Source organism: Carettochelys insculpta, chromosome 11 (genome assembly GCF_033958435.1).
Source record: "Carettochelys insculpta isolate YL-2023 chromosome 11, ASM3395843v1, whole genome shotgun sequence".
Taxonomy (NCBI): Eukaryota; Metazoa; Chordata; order Testudines; family Carettochelyidae; genus Carettochelys; species Carettochelys insculpta.
In genome coordinates this window covers 31,579,731-31,600,829 of record NC_134147.1, presented here as the reverse complement: position 1 = coordinate 31,600,829, position 21,099 = coordinate 31,579,731, and the positions used below count along the sequence as shown (strand labels likewise).

Genomic DNA, 21,099 nt, shown 5'->3' with positions numbered 1-21,099 from the left:
CCAATTTAAGTAAACAGTAACTGGAGATGGGAATGTACTAAGTTATATACAGTAAAGCATGTTTGACCATGTAATACTATCAGCTGACAGTAAAAGACATAGGGAACAAGTGAAATCAATTAATGCAGTTTATTTTAAAGATAGAAGCCAGGGTGGCAACAACATATGACTGCAGCTTCTTTTCTATATTTTTCCAAGGCTGTCAGCCTGTTCGTTCATATGTAGTACAGAATTCCATAACAGTGGATTCTACTTCTAAATGTCTGAAATAGTATTCTACTACTTCTATGCTACTGTAAATTCAAATTTTTTCCTGCACTATTTTCTGCAACAGCAAATATTCTGAGCCTTTCCTATAGGACTTTTCTGATTTCTTTCCCCTGTGGAATAACATTTTTGAAAAAGGGACACCATACAAGTCTCTCCGCAATTGTTACCTTCAGCAATAGGCAGTGTCATTAATCCTGTGAACCACACCAAAGTCCATACCATGGGTAGAAAATGGTTGCTGTGACACTCCCAGCCCGCATGTACTGTTTAGAAGAAACTTCATGTATCTTTACATATTGATAGCAGCTGGGTAGAAGAATGGTATAGCTACCAACTGAGCATCTGTAAACAGACATTCAAAACAGGTGTCATAGCAAGAGTTAACATGAAGGAAAAAGCTTTTTGATGGTAGTAGGTATTTAGGCAGGGAAAGACTTCAACATTTTTGATGTTGTAGTCTACCCTGAAAGTGAAGAAAATACAGGCCTGATTTAATAATACCACCATCTTTCACAAGATTTTTCAGGTCTGGAGATGTATATTTTAGTCACTTTAACAAATACTAAGTAGTATCAATAGCTTCTCTGTTGCCAAAAATGTGTGCATAAGTCAGTTCTTCCATCACTAGTAAAGCCCTTTACTCAAATTAGGAATGTTGAAGCAGGTTGCGTTTCAGCTGAATTTGTTGAACTGTATTTGTCAAAGCTGCTTTGCGAAAAATCTGCCATTGTATCTCCTGCTGCAGCTGTTCCTTTAGCTCCATCTCACTGGGATAGGAGCATTCCTGAGGGAAAGACAGACCCTGATCAAAATCTCAACCACAGTCCACATTGAAAACCTCCTCCCATCTTCCTATATGAAAATTATTCATTTCTATTAAAACTAGTGTATAGTGAAAGTTTGCATGAATTCACTTATGTCAACAACAAAAATCAGATGAGACTAACTTGTGGTTGCTTGTTAGAAGACAAACATTGGGGCTATATCTACACTAGCACACTATGTCGAAGTAGCCTATTTTGAAGTAAGAACATCGAAATAGGCTAATTCGACGTGTATCGTCTACACATCCTCCAGGGCTGGTGTCGTCAACGTTGACCGTCAAAGTAGCGATGGGGAACATTGAAAGGAGCCGCCCCATAATGAAATGCGGAGCGTCCACACATGCAAGCACTCTCCATTGAAATAAGAGTCCAGCAAGCCTGCAGACAGGGTCACAGGCTGGACTAGCCCTTCTGGGTCAAAAGCAAGCGGCTCCCTTAAAGGGCCCCTCCCAGACACACTTGGCTTGCACAGCATGAGGTCCACAGAGCTGACAACCAGTTGCAGACCCCGTGCACACAGCATAGACCCCCAGCTGCAGCAGCAGCCAGAAACCCTAGGCTAAAGGCTGCTGCACGCGGCAACCATAGAGCCCTGGAGCGGCTGGACAGAGCATCTCTCAACCCCTCAGCTGATACCCACCATGGAGGACCCCACTATTTCAATGTAGCGGGATGCGGATTGCTTACACGCCTTACTTCAACATTGAGCGTCGAAGTAGAGTGCTATTCCCATCTTCAGATAGGAATAGCGATTTCAACGTCTCGCTGCCTAACGTCAATTTCAATGTCGAAATAGCACACGGCGCATGTAGACGTGACGTGTGCTATTTCGATGTTGTGCCAGCTACTTCAAAATAGCTGGCTAGTGTAGACGCGCCCTATAAGTCAAAACACTGAACAAAGAAAAAAGTATTCTACTCATGCATATTTCAATCTCCATGTTAGGATTTAACATTCATTTGTGTTATTAGTTACATAAAAGTTTATTTAACCTGAAGATAAAGAAAGCCACAAGTTGTTATATTATGAACTAACCAAAGCACGTATGAATGTTTGCCATGAGCTAGTCCAACACAAAAAAAAGTCTGTAGCAAGTTAAACTACAAATAGGCAAAATTCAACTGATATTCAGTCTAATTTTTCCCATTATAAACTTCTGTGCTGAAAGATCGATAAAGGTTTGCTCTGCAACCGTTTTCCCCAGTGAAACATTACAAATTCTTAAATACATATCCCAATATGTGTAGGGTCCACATATAGTAAAATATAAAATCTATCACTGTGGCTGGTTTGAATTCAGCTACGAGAGCTTCATAGCTTTTGGAAAATGCATATTTTAACATCTTGCATACTCAAGATGCTCAAATATTCTATTTATGCAGAGACCTTTCATCTGAAAGGTTCATAAATTATATATTATAGCTGACTGCTCTATAAGAAATGCTGTAAATCACACTACTGCACTAGCAGATGGGGAAATATGGTAAAGGACAAAGGAACAAACTAATGGAGTCATCCTATATAGATTCTTATATCATGTTCTTCACCACACTATCTGAGCATCTTCCAGTATATTAAGCAACATGACTAGCATCTGTCATATCTGTTTTCTCATCCTCCCAGGAATAGTGTCTTGGTTTGGTTAGTGGTGGTCCTATTTGGGACTGAGGTTTGGTTAGTGGTGGCAGTGAGGAACTGTGCCTTGGGATCTCTAATGTTAAGAGGCTGCTCATCCAATGACTGTTAGATAACTACTGCTATGTTTTTAATTATATCTTTCTACCTTGTCAGATTTTTAAGCACATTCATGATTAATGCCTAAATATTCCACAATATGTTCAATTGTGCAAAGAGTACAAGATATGGAGATGCAAAATGTATCTAATTTAGCAAGGACGTAGTCATAAAACAAACAGATGTGTACTTACTTTTTTTCGCAATTTCTGCAGAAGATCTTTGGAGGCATGATGCAGGTAAAACTTCTTTGAGATCTTAAGACACTCAGCTCCATTACTAACTACACACAAATTGGGCTGATCCTCAAAGAGAAAGTCTAACAGCCCCTAAAATTTAAGAAAATTAAAATAAGCCAAACTTGCTAAAACCCACAATCCCTGCCTGTTATCCCTATCCACATTCAGTGCAAGCCATACTCATTACAATCTGTCCATCCAAATTCTCCTGCCATTGCAGCCATTCATCCTGATTACTACTTGGCCATGTTGTCTTTTTATTTGTAACATTATTTTTATATTGCATTAGGAGCCTAGAAATTTTTTTTAGTAAAGAGACAAAATATTAATAAAAGCACTGGGTGAAATTCAGGTCTCAATCAAGCCAATTGAACTTTTGTTATTGACTTCAATGGAGCCAAGATTTTATCCCTTAAGGTTCTCTATTTTCCAAGACATGAAGTTGTCTGATCAGTTGAGAGCTTATGTCACCTGTGCAGTGTGGTGTATACAGGAATATTACATGGAAGTGCATTTTGCTAGAACATGTCTGAGTAAACAGGAGAATCTGCCACCAGCTTAACATAATAAATCTCAGAAACAGAGAAATCAGAAACCAAGTTTGTTACCAAATCTGCTCCCTACCAACGTTCCCTGTGGGAGACTTGGTAATGTTTGCTCAAGATCAATTTTAAATGTATTAACAGTGCTGTCCTGAGTAAAAGTGATTAAGTCACACCTGTATAGTTGGAGAAATAATTCAAGGGAAATATTCTTTGTCAATGCTTTGATCCCATATACACAAATATAAACTTGGACTGCCCAAAGTTCTAGTTCAATTAAAGAGCCATAGTTAGATACCATTCACAATACAAATTTTAACTTTGTTGTAATATGGCCAAGTATGTTGTAACAACAACTTCTGACCCAGATATATTTGCAGAATAGATAGGGTTTTGTTAAAAATTACTTTGACGAAAATGAGCCTCAACTAAACTATATTCTATAAATTTAAATCTATTTGTAAATGTCCTGGCTCAGAGATGAAATAAAGCAACACGATTTCCTAACACTTTGCAAGACTGATTGATGATTCAGAAAGTATGCCTATACTGCAGACATTGGGCATGATTGCAGCTCATGTAGACATTCCTAAGCTAGCTTTAATTTTGTTATCTTAGGTATTGGGGCAGTGAATCTGTGGCAGCATAAAACTTGTGATTGCTGTAAACCAGGAATGGACAAAACAACACCAGTGACTGTAAGCTGAGTTACATGCATTTTTTTTAGGGCAGCCAGGAAGGAAAGTATTCCTCTTTTTCAGTAAGGAATACTCACAAACACAGCTCCCTGCAGCAAGGTGTCTATAGCTATGATCACAGGCATCTCGGTTTTTCTCAAAGATGTGTGCACTGGTAAAAAAGAAAAAACTTATTTATGATAACGTGCATGTGAATTGGAATATGCTGGTCCCAATGTGCATATCTGTCATTTGTCAGTACTGTGCCATAAGTTGCAAATAACAGATATATGGATTGGGACCAAAGGAATTGGTACATTTTCCCCTATTGTACAGCACTGTACTTGTGTTGGCCAGCAGTCCACAGGACCATTGATCAACTCCTCCCTCTCCATCCCACGATCAGCTAGTCTGTGATGTTCAGGAGGTATGAGGCAGAGAGAGGAGGGGCTCTGGAACCTTTTTTTAAAAGTGAGGGTGCCGAAAGCCAGCCCCCATCCCTGTCTGCGCCCCTCCCCAGCTGGGATTGGGAGCAAGCCCATGTCTCAAGAGAGGAGAACCTGGATAGGAGTAAGGGGAAAAAAACAATCTAGAAGCAGGCACAGGCCAGGAACAGAGCCCTTGGCATTGGGCCCATAGCCAGGATCAGTAGCCATTCCCCAGCCACAGGGCCAACAGGCTGGACTTCAGAAGCAAGGCCCTAGGAACGGGAGGTCAGATGCGGGCCCCAGGCATGAGGCTGGTGGCCAGGGAGCCAAGCCAATGCCCAAACAGCCCTGGGCATGTGATCCTGGGCACAGTGTCAGCAGCCATGAAGCAGGGTCAGTGGCCAGGCGCTCTGCATGGAGGCTTGAGTACAGGTCCAGCAGCCAGGGTATAAGGTCCCTCAGCTAAAGATGCAGGGGTTGGGAGTAGAGTGCTGGGCATGGGATGGGGCCTGGGGCAAAAGCAGGGCTCTGGCACAGAGCCCCAGGTGGGGCCCTGCTCCCTGGCTATGGCCCTTAAGCCCCAGTATGGGGAGTGGAGGCCCTGGTAAAACTAGGGGATGCTGTGGCACCACCATCCCAGCACCCTTAGTTTCCACACCTACAGAAGAGGGAAGAGCAGGGAATGGGCACACTTGGAGCAGAGGGTAGAACTGGGTAGGAAGAGGCAGGGTGTGAGTGGCTGTGAGTACAGTACAGGTTGAACTTTTCTAGTCTGGTACCCTTGGGACCCTACTAGTGCCGAACCAGAGAATTTGCTGAACCACAGGAGGTCACTCCTGCCAAGCACCATTACCAACACTTCCATTCGCTACTGGCCTCTTAGACGACATTTAGAGGCAAATCAGAGCCAAACAACGGCATAGAACACTAAGGACCAGGACTAGTGGCTGTAAAACTTTACAGGACTGCAAGAAACTTACCTACACCCATGATAAGCGGACATCTAGCTAACTGAAATCATGCTGGACCACGGATGTTGCCAGATCAGAGATGCCAGACTGGAGAGGTTTCAATCTGTACTGTACAGGAGGTCCATGATCTATATTATTTCAGTACCCATGAGGGATGTAAAATCTCATTTAATTAATTAACTGGTTAAATGTTAAGTTTAACCGTTTAACCAATTAAATGGGAGGACGTGGGTAGGCCACAGATGGGGGCTGCTCTGGCCAGGCAGGAGTGTCCCTCCCATTGGGGATGGAGCCTGCTCTAGAGGGGCTGGAGCACTCTCCACCTACAGCACTCCTTGAGTTGGCTGTCTACAGACAGAGTCTGTTCCAAACGAGCTGGAGCAGCCCATGGTGGGCCATGCAGGGCTGGACCAACCCCCTGACCAGGTTGCTGTGGCCCATACTGGTCAACTGTAACTGGTAAGCCTCATCCATTTAGGGTGAAGCTTGCTGGTTAACTGGTTAAATGTTGGCATCCCTAGTGTTCATCACCCTTTCCAAGAACACAACCCCAACATATACCAGGCACTGTATAGCTCATTCTGTGTAGGAAATAAAAATAAAGTTCCAGTGTAAAAGAACTGAATCCACACTAGGAGTTGCACCAGTAAAACTATTTAAAAATAAAATCACACACACAACCAACACAAACACTTATACTGGTATAAAAGAAACACAAACCATTCTTAGTAAGGGAATTCAAATCGCTAACATTACAAGCACACCTAAAGGAGAATTCAATGGCTTACCTAACAATCTTGCTGAATATAATTAGGATGTGTTGTCATACTCACTGCCAGCTTTAGTTTGCATCATTCTGTTGGCAGGCACTCTGCTGCTTAAGCAAGAGTCATCTTTAAAAATCTTCAGTACAGAACAACTTCCCTTTAAGTACATGAAAGGTAATTATAAAATAATCATTACTCAATAGTACCTCCCCAGATCTCCAAGTTCCAGGCTGGCTTTGCAAATACTTACTTCTTTCACAATGTAAATCCATTCAGTCACATTACTGTTTCTCAGAATGACAGCCCCTCTTCTACAATCAGAACAGAAGGCAATTAAATGATATAGAAAAGGCATGAGATGCCTAATATTTCTTTCAAGAATAAAAATTAAGGATATTTTCTATAAGCACTGCACACATTCCCATTTAAAGTCTGACAAGTTTAATGTTACAATTTAAAGAGTTCTATCCTCTTTCAGTAAAACAAAGATTTTTTTAAAAAATCTTTTTGTTTTGATGTCTTTTGTTTATTTTCCGTATTTCACATGTCTTAGTCCAGGGAGTTAGTTTATCTGAATATCCTCAAGTATCATAAAGGTAGCTGAGTTAGTCTGTGTCTTCAAAAACAACAAGAAGTCCTGTGGCACCTTATAGACCAACAGATATTTTGGAGCATAAGCTTTTGTGGGCAAAGACCTGCTTCAAAAGCTTATGCTCCAAAATATTTGTTAGTCTATAAAGTGTCACAGGACTTCTTGTTGTTTTTGAATATTCTCAGTCTCCTTTTTTTAGGTTTCATGCACTAGCATGACACTTCTATGTTCGGATGTCCATACCGTACTGCAAGAGTGTTGTTAATTCTTTATTACATGCCATTCCGGCTACATCTACACTAGAAGCATCTGTCGACAGAGGAATCATGACAGAACCTCTAATCAACAGATTGCTGCTACACCCAACTTGCTCTGTTGACAGAGCTGCCAGACAACACTGCCCTCTGGTGACAGAAAGCAGTGTGGCAGTTCTGCAAACAGGACGGGCTGGCAACTGGAAGCCCCCTCTACTGACGGAACTGTCTACATTGCTCTTGTCAATAGTACTCTGTCAAGAGAGAGTTGTGCCTCGAATTTTTCAGGGATAACTCTGTCGAGGCACGAGCAGAGTTCTGTCAAGATTCTGTCAACAGAAGGCTCGATGAGTATAGAGGCTCCCTGAGCTCTGTCAACAGAACTCTCCAGTGCAGACACAGCCACTGTTTGATTTCTGTGTTGGTTTGTTTCAGGAAAACCTGTGTTAATACTGGGCCATATCCTACAGGCCTTACTCAGTCAAAAGAACTGTGGACTTCAACAAGAGGTGGCCTGATTAAAAACACAAAATTTGATTCAGAGCTCAATGGTGTCAATGGGAGTCCTTCCATTGACTCTTAACAGGCTTTAGGATCAGGCTCTCAGAGAACACTTCAGGAGTTACTATTTCAATTGACATTTTGCAAAGCTTTGTATTGTTAATTGTTTGCTGTTAATACTCAGTCTGAACTACTCAATACCTGCAAATGTTAAAGTAGTTTCTTATTATTTCAAAACTACAATGTAGTCAGCAGACTTGCATGCTGTTATATACGAGAATAAGAACAGGCATACGAGATCATAACAAAGGTCTGTCTAGTCAAGTATGCTGTCTTCTGACACTGACCAAAGCTAGGTGCCACAGAGGGAATGAACAGAATAGGTAATCATCAAGTGATCTACCCCGTCATCTATTCTCAGAGTAATTTATATCCTTGCAAAAAGCTGGACATTCTCATCCTCACAGGCTTTCTGTATCCCAAACTCCAGCTGGAGATAATTCTCAAAGGAGTGGAAAGCGTATAAGGAATGGGGAATAGAAGTCCCAAATTGTTTCCCTTGAGAGAGAACACTCCTCTCTTGAAATGTTTGGGAAACTCCAAGTGAGATAACAGGATTTGTGTATATCATTATCTATTAATATAATGACTTTAAATGAGCCTGCGTTGTCAAGGAGAGAGACGGGTAATACAAAACGCACATTTCTGGGGGAAGTCTGGAACTGGGAATTAGCTGTCATTGCTCTGTAGCATAATACAAGAACGGGCAGTCATAGCACTCACATAGTATGGCTGGGAGTAATTTATACGCTGGAAGCTGCATGTGAGCAGAACAGGTGTGCTTATTTTCACAGCAATCTTGAAAAAGGCACCCCAAGTTGGTGAAGTAAAGGGACACATATGTTCAACAGTCCAGACTGCACTGAAGGGAATATCATGGAGCCTTAGTTGTCTGTTGAGAGACTAATACTAAAACTGCAAGTAAATCCAAGTTTTTCCAGAGATTTTTGGTGAACACTCTATGTTCATCCTTATTCAGACAGAAATTCTGCAGTCACATCTGTCAGTTAATCTTGCATCATGCAGTTCTCACTTCTGCAAGTGCAAATGGGTTGGCCAAATCACATTCAACTGCAGGATCAGTTTGTAGGTCACAAAGTTTGTAGGTCAAGGAACATATCTTCTGTGGTCCTAGTACTGAAAGCATCTGCTACTGGACATAGTGCTTACTACAATGAATAATCCCACCGCCAGAAGTATTTATTTGTAAAGCACAAGCTAAACACTTTGTAATTGTAATACCTTCCTGGATAATGCTCTTTTCTACACCAAATAAAATTTCTTACCTGTAATGGCAGATAACACATTTCTCAGGATTGTCTTCCAAGAGATGGATGGGCCAACCTTTAAAATAGCGCAGACTTCTAAGCAAATCAGAATAAGAAGCTGTGAGAACCAACACATCCATTGAAATACAATAGCATCTGTAATGTTAAAAGTTCACCATACTCCTGTTCATTTTATGAACAGATCCGCAATACTAATATATTGTTAAATTAAAAACTCACATCCTCAAAACTCAAGAAATATCATAACTAATGGTAAAATTATGCCAGAAAGTTGATATGCTATTGTAACAAAAGAGAGGCCATTTAGTGAACAATATAAGATTGATGAGTACTCTTAAAGATAGTACTTTCAATAATGCCATCAACATAAAGATCTCAAACACTGAAAATCCACAAGTTTCACAACAGTCCTGGGACGAGATATTGTACTTTACCACATGTGGAGAAAATGAGACACACAGCAGTTAAGTGACTTGCTCATGGAAACAGTGTGAAAGAAGAGGAAAAAGCTGTAATAGGTCAAAAGGACTAGAAGTACTTTTCTGGTGATAAGCCATCTCTCAATTAATAACACATGTGATTCACAGATGCAATGAAAAAGTCAAGTTTTTTCCATCCCACCTCAGAAACCACATCTGCTCAGGGTCTCCAAACACTTTTTTCCCATTGTACAGGAAAATCTTGATGAAATCCTTTAAGAAAAGAACCAATCAGTTAAAAAAATACTTTAAAAACAGAAAAACCTCCCATTCACCTATTCATAATCAAACTCTTTCTTCTCTTATCTTAAAGTGTTTCCCTAAGCACTCACAGGATGAGAATGGTAGACAGCAATGCTATGCGGAACAGAACTAGGACCCAGAAGTGAGAAAGCTTAACCAACATATTTTTGCAGGGGTCTCTCTTTCTTCCTCTGTGGTGCTTTTCCTCCCCTCACCCACGCCTCCTTTTGATGTTGAAAAGTACAAATTTCTGTAAATCCAAAGGAATTATAACCTTGGGTAGGAGATAGGCACTTTAGCTCTATGACCCATCATTATAATTCACTGGTTACCTACATACAGGGTTACTGAAGCTCAAAAGCAACTTCAACAATTCACAACAAATTTGCAGTTGACGGTAGTTGGTCCTGCCATGAGGGCAGGGGACTGGACCCAATGACTTCTCAAGGTTCTTTCCAGTTCTAGTGTTCTATGAGTCTATGGTGTCTGGAATTCAGCAAGGAGGCTTCTAGAGACAAGCCTCCACAGAAACTTGGACTATGAGGCCATGACCCAAATTGAAGTGGCAAAAGTTAGAAGCAGCCCAGGGCAATGGATGTAGACTCCCCTGGGAGCTTCCCTACTAGGGGGCTGACTTATACAGGGCCCTGTACCGGGACTTGGTGGAGTGGGAAGACCTGGATCCCCCTACATTCCTGCCTTAAAGGCTGAGGCACACTGACCACAGAAGCAGGGGCAGGAAGTCAAGCACTCCACCCACCAGACCAGTGGTTCCCAAACTTTTCACAATGGTGCCTGCCCCTTACTACTGTCGGCAAGCCAGGTCTGGAAGTAAGGCCGTGTCTCCCAGGAGAGGGAGAGTGAAGCCACAGCCACCAATGCAGAAGTCATGGAGGTCCCAGAAAGTCACAGAATCTGTGACTTTCATCAGATCCATGGTAGAAACTCAGCCTTATGGACAGGTAGCATTTGAGTCAGAAATAAAGGTCAAATTCATCTTTGATGTAATTTTACTGAAATCTCTGCAGTTATGCCAGAAATTAGTTTGACCCACTGTGACTTATATGGAATTTTCTTCCAGTTTCCAGTCAAGATAGGAATACCATAAGAACAACTCCCCTTCCAGTCCCAGCCAAAACCCAAAAGTACAATAGTGTACAAGAATGGCAAAAAGAAGTGTTATTCTAACTGTTCCAGTCTTCCAAAAAAGAAAAACGTCTAAATTCTGAACCAAGGACCCAGGCAACTCTTACTCTAGCCAATTTGGTTCAGTCACTGTTGCATAGACATGGTTTGCTGACCTCAGACTGTATCTACATTCACATGATCCCATGAATCCACTATGCAAACACGCATCACCAGTGTAAAGCACTGATTTATAGCATAAGATGAGTATTCTTCACTTTTGCCTGAGGCAGTTTTAGGCAGTCTTGATCATCAGTCAAATGCAAACGGAACAGATTTTTGAAGGATGATATACAAAAACAGTCATCAGTGGTGGACCTTCTTCCTATGCATCAAATCATATTTAACACAGCAGTGTCTCTAAACAAAGAGGACCAAATTACATATTTAACACAGCAGTGTCTCTAAACGAAGAGGACCTTGATTACAGCCATACGACAGTACTGCAGCTCAGTTGGGGTAGCATGGCCATAACTGTTGGCAGAATTTGATCCAAAGAGCTTACACATGTCTGACTATTAACCAGTTTTATTTGTTGTGATGTAAGAAATATTTACCTCTCGGTCAATACAGAGAAATTCAGCTGGTTCCTGAATAATAACAGTTGTTCGCCAAGAGTCACCATTTATAATCTCTCTATCCTGAAAATGAAAAAAGGGGTTGGAGGAGAGAGGTAAACCTCATACATGTGTTAAAACACCTATATGATTTTAAATTGTTCTTTAATTTTAAATCTTCTCTAACCTCTATGTACAGTAAACCCTCGAAATGCACGATGTTGAGTTACACTTAACTCGCATTAACGTGAGTTAAGCACAGCTCAAAGCTGTTCTGCGGCTGCCTGCCTGCCAAGCTGCCCCAGCTTGGGCAAGCCAGGTGGGCAAACAGCCACCACAGCTGAGAGAAGCCAGGGAGAAGTGGCACCTGACTCCCAAAGTGGTCGGGAATGGCAGCAGCAGATTTAAACTAGATGGCAGATTTAGAACAAGGTGGCAGATTTAAAAGCTTTATAAGCTTTACCTCTCTCCTCCAACCCTTCACTTCTCCTCCTATCCTGGTTCCCTGATCCCCAACATTCTGGGAGCCAGGAAACTGATCAGCCCTGGTGGTATGGTCAGTCGCCCAGCTCCTGCAAGCCCAGGAGAGCTGGGAATCAGGTGGCAGCATGGCTGATCGGTTTCCTGTGTCCCGCTAGGGTGAGGTGAAGGGAACCAAGCGGCAGCCTGGTTCCTGGCTCCCCTGTGCTGTCAGGACCCAGGAAATTGATCCTGAGTCCCGGAAGCAGCAGGGAAATGGGAACCAAGCTGCCACCTCGTTCCCACTCCCCACCACTGTGGGAGCCAGGAAACTGACCAGTCCTGCTCCTGCCGCCAGTTTCCCGACTCCCACAACTTGTGCAAAAGTTGAGTTACACAGGGACTGCAAGGAACGCAACCCCCGCATAACTCAAGGGTCTACTGTATATACTGAACGAGGGGACAAAGAATGTGTTTTGTGCTAATGAAAATAAATTATCAGATAAAAGTTACACATTAATAAAAAGTCATTTCATTTACTCAGGGCCCTATACTGGAAAAGACAGACATCTCTGCATTACTGAAATGTAACTGGAGTACAGAGTATTAACCAACTGGTACACAAAATGCAACACTACAGTGCTAGCAATTAGAAATGTTGCCACAGACGTTTATGCAAACAATACTCAGGAAGAGTGTAAAATATTTAACTACCACAAATGCTCAAGATCTCAATTTTATGTTGCATCTATGTAACACATATAGTAAACTGCTTCAAATTCAATCCTTGCAAAAATAACAGGGTGAGTCAACCCTGTCATGCATTGCTTTGTAACTCACCCCAAACGCATCCCCTTGACTAAAGAACCAAGCAGGCTTCACCTGGCCACTGTCATTGTTCTTCTTGATAACTGTTGCTACAAGGTGAACATCACAAAGCTGCTGTTAAAATTAGAATGAGGCTTCTTGTGCAGACAAGTGAGCATTTTTCTAGATGCCTTCTGAATCTGGTTTGAGGCTCTTGGAGTATGAAAAATATATGCTGAATTACTCTGCTTGTTGTGAGCTTCAAAAGGATATTTTCAAACAGTATGAATCCAAAATGTAGGATTTGCAAATAAAAAAACCAAAAATAGGGACTGTAAAGTGAGTTTGCAAAACATGACAAATGAGAGGGACACAGCGTTACTGTTTGCTTGTAAATTTTATGTGATCAACAGACTAACTCTTAGGAAGGGTACAATAGCCCTTGAAAATTTCTGTAGCTCAGACTGCTGCTAAGAGCTTAGAGCCATGGTACCCAATATGCGCCCCACACTTGTGGCAAACAGGGAAGCATATTGTGGCAAATGTTGCTTGGCAGGCTGGGCACCAGCACAGGGGCTCCTCGGGCACCATGTGGCGGTGCCAGCTTGGGAGCTTGGGCACCGCATCGCGCAGCTCTCAAGGCTGTACGACTTGGGGCTGGCCAGCTCCAGCAGTGCAACTCTCGGGGCTGCACAGCTCTAGCAAGTCACCAGGGGGATAGAGGGGTAGGGTGCCTGGCTGTGGGGGAGTGGGGGGGGGCAGGCAGGGCCAGGCCTCACTAATTGGCAGTCCCAGGCAAATGGAGGCTTTCAGGCAGGGAGGCAGGTACGCCCTCCCAGCTGCTGCACCATCCCCCCAGGACCTGCTGCATCCCCAGCCGCCCGGCCACTCAGCGGCAGCCCTTCCCTCCCCTATGGCTGCATAGCAAGCGCCTGCTGGCTGCAGCACTGCATGAGCTGGTCCATTTCAGTGGCCCCTTGAAATTGGCAGCCCTGGGCAACAGCACGACTCACCCACCCCTAGGACCAGATCTGGTGATACGATGCCTGGGTGTGGGGGCAAGGGGTGTAGGTCGCCTGGCAGCAGCAGGGTGGGAAGGAGACAGTGCCTGATTTGCAAGGGGGCATATGATGATAGGATGTTTTGCTTTTGGACACCACTGGCTTAGATATTTATTTAGGTAACACAGGCATTTCCTGGACACTAGCAAATACGCAGCTGAAAAGAGTCTAAAGTGCACGGCAGCATGTTTCAGAAGTCACAGTGTGTTGCCCAGGAGACAGCAGCTTAACCTCAGACCATCAGATATGTACCAGTATGACATAAAATTCCTCCTGGAGTTACAGGTTTTATAAACAAAAAATAATGCTCTCCAATATGCAAGGTACACATCTCTTATTTTCTACTTGGTTTGAGCAAATTATGATTAGATGCAGAAGACATACTGCATAACCACACACACACACACTACATGCATTTAAAACATGACTAATGCTCCACTTCTATCAACACATGCATGTGCATTCACATGCCCAATTTCTGTCAGGTTTAGTGAATGTTCAAGTATGTATAATTGAGGAGAACACATCATTGGAAAATATTACTGGAACACTAATTCCAGCTAATGTGGCAAAACTTTCCTGACAGAAGGCTGGATATTGTGAGAAACAGTACAGTGATAGTCAGCACCACAGAAGATCCTGCTTACAGTGCTGCAGTTTGGCATTCAAAAGGAACACCAAGGCTACATCTACACTAGCCAAAAACTTCGAAATGGCCATGCAAATGGCCATTTCGAAGTTTACTAATGAAGCGCTGAAAACATATTCAGCGCCTCATTAGCATGTGGGCGGCCGCAGCACTTCGAAATTGATGCGGCTCGCCGCCATGCAGCTCGTCCAGACGGGGCTCCTTTTCGAAAGGACCCCGGCTACTTCAAAGTCCCCTTATTCCTATGAGCAGATGGGAATAAGGGGACTTGGAAGTAGGCAGGGTCCTTTCTAAAAGGAGACCTGTCTGGACGACGCAAGCCGCATCAATTTCGAAGTGCCCCGGCCGCCCACATGCTAATGAGGCGCTGAATATGTATTTCAGCGCTTCATTAGTAAACTTCGAAATGGCCATTTGCACGGCAATTTCGAAGTTTTTGGCCAGTGTAGACACAGCCCAGGAGTTCTCAAGAGACAGTCAATAAAGTAAATGTAAACAAAGAAACCTTTTTGAAGTTCTAAAAGATTTCACGGAAGATCAAGTTTAAATCCTTCTCTCTGTCAGACTTGAGAATTCTAGAGGAATTATCTTCGGGCAACATTTATATAATTTTTGGTTTCCCTTAACAACAACAAAATACTGATGCCTTATCTATTTCTGAAAGAGGCAAGAAACCTTAATATTATTGCTGATTAAAGTTCTATACCCTCAGGCGTAGCAATTCCTGACAAAAGTCAGAAAACAAGGCTTCCACGGCATAAAGCTACTGCCCTAGTTGCCAACTCACCGAAGTTCATTTTAAAAAGCTGTAAAACATTCAAAGGTTATCTTGTAAAGAGCCTTAAACAGATGGAACACTGTACACCCTTCACATTAATAAACTGAACGGTAATTTAATTTGGCTGACTGGGGCACAGCAATAAATAGCACTTCTTACGTTTAATAAACTGCTACCTACCAGATCCTGAGAGACAGATATAGAAGGAATGTGGCATGTAGCCCTGTTGGATCATCACTTGGCAGGAGTCATACCTAAAATGGATAGATTCCCTGAACAGTAAAGAGTTTAACCGTGCTGCTAGTTCTGAATATCTTGAATCTTTAAAGTCTTAAATTCACTGCTAAATTAGAGACATATATCTTCTTTTGTTTTACATAATGTGGCCTACTGGAGAGAATACTGGCTGTTGACTCAGTAGGCATCTATTCTCCAGCCTACTAATGGCTTGCTAGGTGACCCTCAATAAGTCATTTCACCTCTGTGCCTCAGTTTCCAGTTTCTAAATTGAGTATAACTTCCTTTGATATCTATGGATATAAGAGCCAGATATTACAATTATTATTACTGGGGTTCCAACTTTTGCTAACAATGGTGGAGCTGCAGCCATGGCAGGAAAAGTGTTTATATAAGTAAAGCCTGACTGGCTGATAGATGTAACATATGTTTTAGTTCCAAATTCCTCCCCAAAAAGGGCAGATTATATAATTAGTCATACATTCACACTAGATAGTATAAATATTTTTACATCCATGGTGGGCAACCTGCAGCCCATGCACCCATCAGAAGTCTGTGTGTAGACCACAAGACATTTTGTTTACTATTACCCATGCACACAGTTGCCTGTTTCCAACTCGTTTCAGTGTATGAAATTTTTCCTTTACTTATTACAAAAGTGACATGCACATAAAGCAAGGTCACGTGCAGTGTGTGCTGATTGCACACAACGTTGACTGTGACAGCCATGTGCCCCCTCTCTATCTAATCAAGACACTACTACACTTCAATTGCCACACCCTACAAATTCTAGGTATGCAAACACACTTAGCAAAACTATCCTATCCCAGGGCAACGTCTTGGTTACAACAATCTTGAGTCCCACTCACTAGTCTAGGTTCCCCATCACTGTTTTACATAAAGCTCAAGCTGTGAAATATGAAGTTTGGATTTTGATTTGAACATACCACAAGTTCAGAGCTGTTGTAATAAAATGACCTACATACTTACCTGAATTGTGAGCACAACAGTGAAAAGTGAGTGAAAGTTCATAAAATGTCATAAAAACCTATAGACAATAAACGTGGAATGAAAGAGATGCAAAAGCAAGACAGACTTTGAATTAGTCCAAACAAAAAGGCCTACTGATATAATGCAAGGACTGTGTTAACATCATGCCTGGTAAACAAGAAAAGTCTGAGAACAAAAATCAATGACCTAAAACTGGTGTCGCAAATTAGGTATAACTGGTGGATAAAATGATGAGTGGATGGTCACTTCCCCTCAACACTACCTTTTGAAGTCCTTAATATAACAGACAGAAGGAAGCTAAATTTGCCACTGGAGCAAGCTTTACCATCACAGCTGTCATTCCCTCTCTCTTCTGAGACACAAAATCTTTATTATCCTGATTCTGAGAGATTTCCAAACCAGGCCAAAGAGAGGGACCTAGTTTACAATGTTACCTCTACCAGCTCTGGCTGAATCCCCAAAACCACCCAGGAAATAAGACAACAACCACAAAATGTCTCCTTCTCCTTGCATGTGTTCCTTTCCTACCTTATTTCTTTTGTTTAATAGCAGTCTGGCTTAACCAGTCAAGGTATTTTGCAATATGGCTGTGAGCTTCTGACAAGAAAGGCAACTAAAAGCAACACCCAGAACAGCTCAATGCTCATACAAGTTTGCCAGATCTCAGAGTGGCAAATCAGATTGTGCTGTGTTTCAGCAGAGAGGTTGAAATGTATGGCATCCTCAAATGTAAGTCAACACCAGAAACAGAAGCTGCACTTCCTACCTTTGCTATTCTTTTCACTCCTTTTGCTGTGGATCTGTTTTCTTTTGTCTTCTTAGAAAATGGGATCAAACTTCCACAATAAGGCTGTGGCCACGCTTGGCCAAAATTTCGAAATGGCCATGCTAATAGCCAAATCAAAGAATACTAATGAGGGGCTGAAATTAATATTTGGCACCTCATTAGCATGTTGCCAGCCACAGCATTTTTGAAAGGACCCCGCAGACTTCAAAATCCCTTTATTCCTATCAGTTTCAAAAAGGACCCCTTTGCAGGCAAGCCACACGCGAGCAAAACGTGGCGCTTTCAAAGTGCTGCGGCCAGCAGCATGCAAATGAGGTGCTGAATATTCATTTCAGCGCCTCGTTAGTACTCTCCAATTTGGCCACTAGCCTGGCCATTTCGAAATTTTGGCCAAAGCCTAACAGTAATAACAATACTCCAGCCCCAACTCAATGAACTTCTTGTATTTCTCCCCAAAAAGAACAGTTATCATCTTTGATACCATCTAGAAGATTTCAAATGGGGAAGAGTCTTTTAAAAACCATCTCCATCGAAAGCAAATGGAAACAAACATGTTAAAATTAAAACCTTACTTAATATTTTATATTTCAAACTCTTAAGCCATTTTTTAATTCTTTGTGTAATCTTTGTGGCAGAGTACATCCTGATGTCTGAGATGCTTGGTATTTCTCACTGGCACACAGCACATTATTTATGGTAAAACCCTATACAAAACCATAAGCTATCCTAAAAATAAAACAGTTTAGCAATTTTCTTGCCTTTATTCATCCTCAGTGCTATAGGGTTTATTGTCTTACCCAAACTGGTTTGGTGTCAGCCCATACACTAAACTCATACTATTGCTGCCTCTGATCTACTGCCCTAAACACTGTTGTGTTTTGCCTGTATAGCAAAACTATGACTTTACTGATTTAATCCTCTTCCCCATAGGATTTATCATCCTTCTTACCTTGAATACCATGCAGCCTTCGCCACTTTCTTCTGAATCATTGTGGAATAATTTCCAAAAGCCTTCACAGGCTGCAGCGTGATTAACATGTAGCTGATATCCTTTTCACTTCTCTCCTGAGGACACTGACGAAGAATATGTATTGCACGCTCAGAAATCCTTGACTTTAAGAAAGGAAAGTCAATTATTATAAACCGACCAGTATGGCTCCTTTCTACATAGACATTGTGGTATCAACAAATTGCTGTAGTGCTGTCAGGTCCACGCTATTAAACAGAGGTCCTGAGAGTGCTAGACCAGGGAGGTACAACCCATACTATGAAAGTTGGCTTTACTAAATAAATACTTAGGGTCACCCATACACCTGTGAAATGTATAGTACAATTCAAAATAACAAACCTGGCAAGTAATCTATGCCATACAGCACATGCAAGACCAGATTTTTCAGGTAGTTTTGGCATGTAAGCCCAGCTCCTCAAAGGCATGTTTACATGCACAACCATGGTAACGTCACGTCTGGCTGGAATAAATGCATGTAAAAATGAAGCATAAGATTGCATGCACATTTTACACAATTAAACTGACTATGATCTTTATGATTTTGTTCAGATGGCATTTTAGCCATTTTAGGATGAATTTCTAAAAACAAAATTCTTAATGTACCTCACAATGTATATAAAAATGCACATTTCTGGGGATAAAAAGATTCCTAAAAAGCTCAAATGGTTCACAGTTCACTGTAAAATACATCAGATTTGTAGTAGAGGAGGCCATCACCAGGAGAGCAACTGACTGTGACCTTGATGCTGACAAATGACTGACGAGAGAGACAGGTGACTGACAAGGGACACGGTTGGGAATCACTCTCACTGCTTCCCTGATGGACTCTTAGACTCTGCTTTTATGAAACTTTTACTTGGACTCCCACCACGGAAGGGCACAGTCAGGGCTTCAATCAGTTTCCCCCAAGGCCTTGCTTCCCTCTTGGGTGACTGAGGAGGCCGTCATCAGGACTTCAATAGACTACAGCTGGACAGAAAGATGTGAGACGACCAACAAGAGACAAGACTAAGGATGATGACAGACCATATCGGGGACTGATTATAAACAGACTGAATGACGAGAGACATCCATCGAGGGACATGACTGAAGACGATGAAGGACCACTGCAGGGGAAGCATTGGCTTCCATACTTGATGGACTGAGTTAAACTGGACTGAGCTAATTTTTTTTTTTTTTTAAATCTCAGGACTTATCCCCAAGAGAGGCAAATTCCTGCAGTTAAGTTCCCGCAGTTAAGATATTTACTTATGTTGACAGACTTAGAATCTACTGTATGGATATTTGTCCAGGGACTACTTATTGGCTTAAATACAATCCTCCTACCACATGTATCCGGGGCAAGGTGGGTTACAATGTAAAATTGCTAACCAAGTTCAGTGCTTGTTACCGCTGTAACCCACCTCTGCATGGCAGATGACTTATGTGTTTTATCTCTTACCCTATACAATTTGGCTCTTTATTGGTTGTAAACATTCGCTCAATAAAACTTGTTAATCTATGCGTGTGGACTGAGCCATTGATCAACAGCCCTCATCTTCTATGATGCTGTTGGCGAGTGACTAAAACAATCCTTGATCAGCAGAGCCAAGTACAGATGTCACATAAAAAACTACCGACTGCAGGTGGTGTACATTCTTTTCAGATGCATTTCCTGTAGTGCCTGGATATGTTGACTCTCAGAGCATTTGACAGCCTGTACAACAGTATAATCTAAAGTACATTTGACAATTTCTTATCTATGTGAGTAGCATATGCAACCCATATTTCACAGTACGTTGCAGACAGAACTGGTATGGATGCAGGAATGCCAGAAAATTTATTTTCCAAGTTTTGTGCAAAGGGAATGAAAATGCAAATGACAAAAAGATGGATTGATATGATAAAACTGATTAAACAACAGCTTTATACTTGCTGATGGAAAGTGCCTCCCTCCCACCCATAATAGAGGGACTGACTGAACTTTAGTCAAATTGCAACTGTTTGATTAAGACACCAGTGATAATTAAGCCACACTGGATTTTACACAAGCAGTAGTTTCTAATAATACTTACTAAAAAGAGTTCTTGAAGCTCAAAAACAAGTTCAACAATTCACAAAAAATTTGCAGTTGAACCTTTCTCATTGTGAGTACAAGAACTAGTCTACTCCTGCCTGCATAAACAACATAAGTTATTCCAGAAAAAGCACTTTTATACTAGGAAAAGCTATCTGCTAGCACCAGCTCAGCACTAGAAACAATTTGCAGGTACAGCTACACCTTCTAGTACGGGCATCTTATACTGGCAAAAACACTTGGTTTTGCCGGTATAGAATATACTAGTTCTTTGACCAAAAAACTATACCAGCAAAAGCATTTTGATGTCAGCCTAACTGCATCTACATGTATGCTTCTGCCAGTATAGAAATGCTGTGAAGAAACCAACTCCCTCACTAGCTAACAGAAAAAGCAAATGTTTCCAGTGTGATCTGGCCTAAATCTGATTCTTTATAGCCCTAGGACTGTATGTTTTTGTCCAGGCATGCCATTTAAATTAACAGACCCTGAGACTACCTCTTGTGTCAGTACACATGCAGTTGATTAGGGTGGTTTCACTGACATTATTTAGGCTGTTGAACTTGGACATAGAGAGGGTAACTCTCGCTCTCCCTACCTGTTTATTAGCTCTGAAGAGTGTCACATCAAAGA

The 21,099-nt window shown here is 41.8% G+C and overlaps 1 protein-coding gene across 1 annotated transcript; it reads right to left on the bottom strand.

The window, feature by feature from the left end:
- Positions 1 to 882: 882 nt before the first annotated feature.
- Positions 883 to 21,096, bottom strand: LOC142019222 (cyclic nucleotide-binding domain-containing protein 2-like). The gene is made up of 12 exons (XM_075005789.1): positions 21,065 to 21,096; positions 18,351 to 18,514; positions 15,547 to 15,638; positions 12,912 to 12,988; positions 11,613 to 11,696; positions 9,770 to 9,840; positions 9,146 to 9,223; positions 6,703 to 6,763; positions 6,519 to 6,609; positions 4,385 to 4,458; positions 3,023 to 3,157; positions 883 to 1,054 (listed from the first exon to the last, which is right to left on the bottom strand). Exons 2-12 carry the CDS (start codon positions 18,437 to 18,439, stop codon positions 917 to 919), a joined length of 990 nt encoding a protein of 329 aa, XP_074861890.1. The 5' UTR covers positions 18,440 to 18,514; positions 21,065 to 21,096; the 3' UTR covers positions 883 to 916.
- Positions 21,097 to 21,099: the final 3 nt, after the last annotated feature.